The sequence below is a fragment of the Aplysia californica genome, unplaced genomic scaffold, assembly GCF_000002075.1.
Source record: "Aplysia californica isolate F4 #8 unplaced genomic scaffold, AplCal3.0 scaffold00072, whole genome shotgun sequence".
In the NCBI taxonomy this organism is placed as follows: domain Eukaryota; kingdom Metazoa; phylum Mollusca; class Gastropoda; order Aplysiida; family Aplysiidae; genus Aplysia; species Aplysia californica.
Genome location: NW_004797342.1, coordinates 1,048,987 through 1,055,543, shown reverse-complemented (window position 1 = coordinate 1,055,543; position 6,557 = coordinate 1,048,987). Strand labels below are relative to the sequence as shown.

At 40.7% G+C, this 6,557-nt stretch overlaps 1 protein-coding gene across 1 annotated transcript; it reads right to left on the bottom strand.

Moving 5' to 3' along the window:
- Window positions 1–2,053: 2,053 nt before the first annotated feature.
- On the bottom strand, window positions 2,054–3,673 carry LOC101854072 (solute carrier family 22 member 16-like). Its single transcript, XM_005093946.3, has one exon. The coding sequence runs from the start codon at window positions 3,660–3,662 to the stop codon at window positions 2,064–2,066; it is 1,599 nt and encodes a 532-aa protein (XP_005094003.1). The 5' UTR covers window positions 3,663–3,673; the 3' UTR covers window positions 2,054–2,063.
- Window positions 3,674–6,557: the final 2,884 nt, after the last annotated feature.

Here is a 6,557-nt window from a genome sequence, read left to right as displayed (position 1 = left end):
CCACACACACACAAACATACAAACATACACACACACACAGACACACACACACAAACACACACACACACACATACACACACAATGGTAACTAGTATACTAACCACAACATGGAGTTCAAAGAGCCAGGCTTAATGAATGTCTTAGAAATGTAAAAGTTTCTGCCCAGCGCCACCTGGCGGATAACAGCCGGTGTGCCTAACTTAATTAGATCGCACTAAAATATACACCAGTGAAAATGTTACCCTAAAACACACAGCTTCGAAGAAGCTTGAAAAAAAAGACAACTCAAAAAGAAATAGCATCATTCACATTCTACTTCTACGCTCCTCAACGCCTGTCATACAAAATATGCTTTCTCGTTATGGACGCTAGTACAGCAACATATTTTAAAAAGATGGCAAGAAAAGAGCCAATGTCAATCATGCAGAATGATCTACTATCAAACAAAAACCGTCAATCCATTTCAGAACAATATTTGCAAAGCGTGCTATGAACAAACCGGGGTTAAAAGTTGCGATACATCAAACAAAATATCGATTCACTCTTTACCATTTGGCCTACAGTTACTGTCAACGGGCAGCATCGTATGTGGCTTCACGAAAGAAACACAAAAGCCAAAGTTTTTAAATTAAAAATTCAGCCTACAAGCTTCACAGTTTCACAAATGAATGACGTTCTTAAATGCTCAGAATGTGACAAACTCTTCACTGCCAGAATTAGTCTAACTGACCATAGCAAAACCCCCAAGTCATCTTACTCCTCATTTCTTCTTTCGCTTGAGAAATATTTACCTCTCTGCAGATGCATTGGTCATCTTCAGACAGATAAATGGATGAACTGTAATTCTTATTACTAACTATTAGTATTATCATTACACTACTACTACTACTACTACTACTACTACTACTACTACTACTACTACTACTACTATTATGATTATTTATTATCATTATCATATAAGAGTGCCCCTGGACTCTGGACATTACATCCTGGCAGCTTCTTTCCCACCCTTTTTTTTTTTTTAAAAATACAGTTTTAAGTCATATATATGGCAATCTGAACCGAATCAAGAGGTGTAAATGATGTCAGGTCAATGATTACACTTGTCTGTGAAATGATTATAACGACAACCACGCTGAGGACCATATCAATAATAATAACAACAATTGTACAAATTTTATGCAGTATTAAGAATAATGCTACTAAAATATAATGATATTAATAATAGCAATATTAACAATATCAACAATATCAACAAAAGCAACGATAACAACTACAACAATAATCAAGAGAGGGCAATAGCAAGAACAATAATAATAAAATAATAGAAATAACAGTAACAACATTAATAAAAATTACAATAACAAATACGATAATAACAACAACAACAACAATAATAATAGTAATAATAATAATAACAACAACAATAATAATAATAATAGTAATAATAATAATAATAATAATATCATCATCGAGAACATCACCCTTTCACAACGCTTTTTTTTCCTCAGAGAGATCTAATAACTAAAAACACACTGCAGAGTTCAACGTTTCTCTTCCATTATTTCACACATCATTTCTTCTCTTTATGAACGCCACTGGTGTCGTCGTCGATGTTGCAGCTCGCCTCTCATCGATTCCCGCCAACATAAACTTCCTAGATCATTCCTAAAGCGAACACTCTCATCCAGCAATATCTCTATGCAGGGTTGATGAAAGGGGTTACGTTAGGACTGATTCCAACTTTTCCTTTCACAGCAATTTTCTGTCAGTACAAACTACCATTGTGCTTCACAGGTGCATCACTGTCGCGGAACTGAGTAGGCCTCTCTGTATACTCAAAAAGTACCTGTCTTGATATACCTTCCATCGTCCCCCATTTAATCAGTCGAGACCACTTTTAATCGCGCTGCAAACCCCCCCCCCCCAAAAAAAAAAAGAAAAAAAAGAAAAAGAAAACAAAAACAACAAAAAACCACCAACAACAAAACAACAACAAAAAATCCCAATAAGAAAAACAACAACAACAAAACTCCGCAATAATATAACAATACGAACTAACGTTAAACTTTTGCCACATTATTCAGTTCTTTACCCGTTGGTCCCTTGTAAATGATTACCCCACTGCTCGTATCTTCCTCTTGCTCGAGTTTGTCTTTGAGGCTGAGGGAGTGATCAGCATTGTCTGCGCTCCCCCCATTGCAGGCGAGGCTGTCCTCGAGTGCTTTCCCTTTAGTTTCCTCCAGAGCGAACACTAGAAAGACGCAGGCCAGAAAGAGGCCAGACATAACGGCGTAGGAAAGGGCCACCCGATTATCCAGGTCGATGACAAAAGGCGCCACAATGCCCCCAATTCTGGCACCAGTGTTTGTGAAACCATAGCCCAGATTGCGAGTGACGGTTGGGTAAAGCTCAGAACCCCAGGTTTGAATGCAAGACCATGCCGACCCAACCATCATTTTTGCGGTGAGACTGAGTCCATTGATCGCAGGTCCGCGGATACCGTCGGGAGCAAATAAGTAAGCCAACAGGCACCCAAGGCAAGACACGCAAGTGATTGCAAAGAAAAACAGGGACGTTTTCTGACGCCCAAATTTGTTGTTGAAGAAAAATGTACTTGTTTGTACCGGGATTTCCAGAACGCCTAACAAAAAGATGTTCAGGTAGAGACTCCCAGAAAGGCTCGCGACTCCAAATGAAATACCATAGAAAGAGAGAGCCATACAGAACCAGAAGAAAGTCACGACCAAGGTGATCTTGGTCATGCGCCAACCCCTGAAGATATCAATGTACGAGTATTTCCTGCCCTTGTCTCGAGCTTCTCTTTCCTTGAGCATGATCTGTTGAAGGACAAACTGAGTGTTTTCTGGTAGTGTTTTTCTATTGAGTCGAGCCATCTTGACAAATATCTCCTCAGCTTCTTTTAGCCTTCCCTTCGTAGCTAACCAACGGATGCTTTCTGGAACGAAACCCCACCCTAGTAAGGAGGGTATGGATAGCACTCCACAAGCGATGTGAAGATGAGACCAGTTTTTCAGGATGAGAGCTGAGACTGAAAAGAGAGCCACACCGAGAGTCCATGACGGAATGATTGAGAGAAGAGGACGCCACTTAATGGGGAGGAACTCCATGGGATATGGGAAGACCACTACGACAATTGCCCCGATGCCAATACCAATGAAGAACCTCAAAGCAGCAAACATGACCCAGGAGGTAGAGAAAGCAGCGATGAAGTTGAACGTGATATGCATGAGCACGAAGAAGTAGAGAGAGCTCCGACGCCCGAACACGTCCCCCATCTGACCAGCAAGAAGCGCGCCGACCAGAACTCCACACATCTGTACGGACGTAATGGTCGCCTTCACCCACTTTCTGTCACACACAAGGTCCCACTCGGAGATGACAGTATCGTCTGAACCATGGAAGACATAACCAGAGCATGAAGTGCCGTTCACGCTGCACACATTGAGCGTTTCGTTCGCACTGAACGTGTGGTTGACTCCATCTTGCAGGCAAGTGAAGTCAGGGATCATCCCGGCGTAGGACATCTGCAGCATGCTCCAGCCGATGGTGAACTGGCAGGATACGATGCAGAAGACGACAAGGACCTGGAACTTGCTCATACCACCCAGCTCATCGATGAGGTCTTCGAACGTCTGCATCTTAACAGGGCCAAGAGTCTGAATCAAGAAAAAAACCCAGATATGATAAAAGCCAAGGAATAGTGACACCAGAAGTAACAACTGCAAGTGTTGTATCTTTGCTAAAAGGAACTAACTATAGCATTGTCCCAATAATATAAACACTGCCCTTTGATTTATATATATATATATATATATATATATATATATATATATATATATATATATATATAAAATACATTATATGGATTCAATATCGGAATCATTCTCAAATTGCATACGGTATCATTTACACATACAGCTATTAATATATTATCAATATCTAGCTCCCAATAACAAGTAGCTCAAGTGTCTTAAAAACAAAAAAACACGAAAAAGTGAAATAAAAAGGGATAAATAAATCTACGTGGAATCTGTCTGTTTTCTTTAACGACAATACACAAAATATTATTCACTGGAACAGAGGGAGATAATCTCTCCAGCGACGGCTCCATCATTACACTCCAGCCCTACGTCAGTTGGAACACTTTCGGGATACTTCATCTACTCGTATCGAAGACGAACTTCCAGAGTGGAAAAATGCCTAAACAAACAAACAAACAAACAAACAAAAACAAAAACTCAATTTGTGACCTGTGTGTCTAGACGCATACAATTCAAATTAAAACTGAGCTTTAATCTAAGATAAGGTAGCAAAACACTGTCGGCTACAAGATAAAGAATGCTAACGAAAATAATCACGGCCATTCATGATATAATATAAAAAAAGAGAATTTTTCACCCCTAAATGGCATCGTGAGTTCTGAAAACAGCCACATTATGTCTAGTGTATTATTAATGGGCTGCCTTTTTCCTTGACTCCTTTTTCTATCACACAATAGGTCTCATTCGGAGATAATGGTGTCATCTGAGCCGAGAAAAAAGTACGCGAGGCAACCAGTGCTAATGCGGGGGGAAAAGTCATACCCGGACCACAGATTGTGATATTTGGACAACTCTTTTTAGCCCATTCAGAATCGAGAATGAAACACGATTTTCCTTTACAGACAATTTGACAGGATCCATCAACGAGCTTTTATGTAATCCAGGGCAGCTCTTCGAAAACTGCTGAAAAACGCGAGGTACCTGTCACAAAAGGGCGCAAGCACAGTTCACACCAACAAGAAAGCTACGAAGCAGGTTTCAGGTGGAAAAATAAGTCACTGAGTGGTTGGTTGGCGGGTGCTCAGGTGAGTTCTTTCCTATCAAACCTCTTTTCTCCTTATCTTGCCTCCTTATTTTTTCTGTGTATAACACTTCTGATCTTCGACATTTATAAATGACTTATTTGAGTTGCAAGGGTCGTAAAACTAGAAAAAGACCCCGCCCCCGAATATAACCAAAACAAAACATGTAGAACAGACACAACTAGCATCTCTTTCTCGTGAGGTTAAGAAACGAATTCTACACCTGGCAATCGAGTAACACAGAAGTCAAGCCAAGTAAACATAATGCATCGTGGCAATCCTGTGAATCACGCAAGAGGGTTGTCGCGAACTTTCATTAAAAAAAAACCCCAAACAAACAAAACAAACAAAACAATCAGCAACGTTTGCGTAATACAGGTTTCTTTTCGAAACACGTTCACGGAAACTAACGTCAACATGCGTTTATTTCTCTTTTCAAAACCACCGCTTTCCTTTTCTCCATACAACTATTACATTAAAGTATTCCAAATATGTGCCATGGTTAGGCCTACGTCTTCCGCGCTGCAAACAGGTTACATCATCATCTCCGAATGAGATCTCAAGTGACCCAAGAAGAAAGCCAATCCGAATGATTATTTTGAGTCCTCACTGGGAATGAAGGGGGAACGCGGATCGATCTAAAATATCAGATCAAGGCCCATACTGGCCCTATCTCGAAATTTTCTTTTAAAAATCGAGTTTTGTGTTTGCGTTTTCGAAAAAGTATGCAGTTACAAAAAAAAAGGAAAAAGAAAAGAAACTGAATTAGCCTATTCGAAAAAGAATACAAGGCAGACACATCCTTAAAAAAGAAAAAAAACACATATTTAGAGAGAGAGAGAGAGAGAGAGAGAGAGAGAGAGAGAGAGAGAGAGAGAGAGAGAGAGAGAGAGAGGGAGAGAGAGAGAGAGAGGGAGAGAGAGAGAGAGAGAGAGAGAGAGAGAGTAAGAAAGAGAGAGAGAGGGGGGGGGGGGGCGAAATAACAACAGCCTAGACCTAGTGACCTTCTTTCCGTGCACGCGTGCTGGCATGGATTCGGAGCGATCTTGAGTCACTAGTGAAAAACTAACATAACAACCATGTACTAGTATTAGATCTAGATATAGATATCTAGTAAGTCGCACATTTGCCCTGCACACAAACACGATATTCTGGAATACTTAAAAAAAAAGCATAACTTCGTATACATTCATTCATAGTTTTCAATTCTGTTTCCTTTATCTGGTACTTAAAAAGACAGATTATAACAACAATGCATACGATAGTATGCAAATTTGTACTTCTAGTCTGTATGATGGTTCGAAACATCCCGCGACTTTGCTTTTGATCTGCTGCTGTCGGACCTATTATTCTGTGCCTTCTTCGCCTTTATTGAGTTTAAAATGCTGCTGCGGCTGTAGCTACTACAACTTCCCGTTCCTTTTCATCTGCCCTCTACTGCTGCAGACAAAAATTGCTGGCGTTTCCGATGGAGCTGCTTTTGGCGGTGGCGGGATTATTGCTGCTAATGCTGCTACGACTGCTGCTGCTGCTGCTACTGCTGCTACTGCTGCTGCTACTGCTGCTGCTACTACTACTGCTGCTACGACTGCTGCTGCTACTACTGCTGCTGCTGCTGCTACTACAGCTACTACTACTGCTGCTGCTACTACTATAACTACTGCTGCTGCTGCTACTACAGCTACTACTA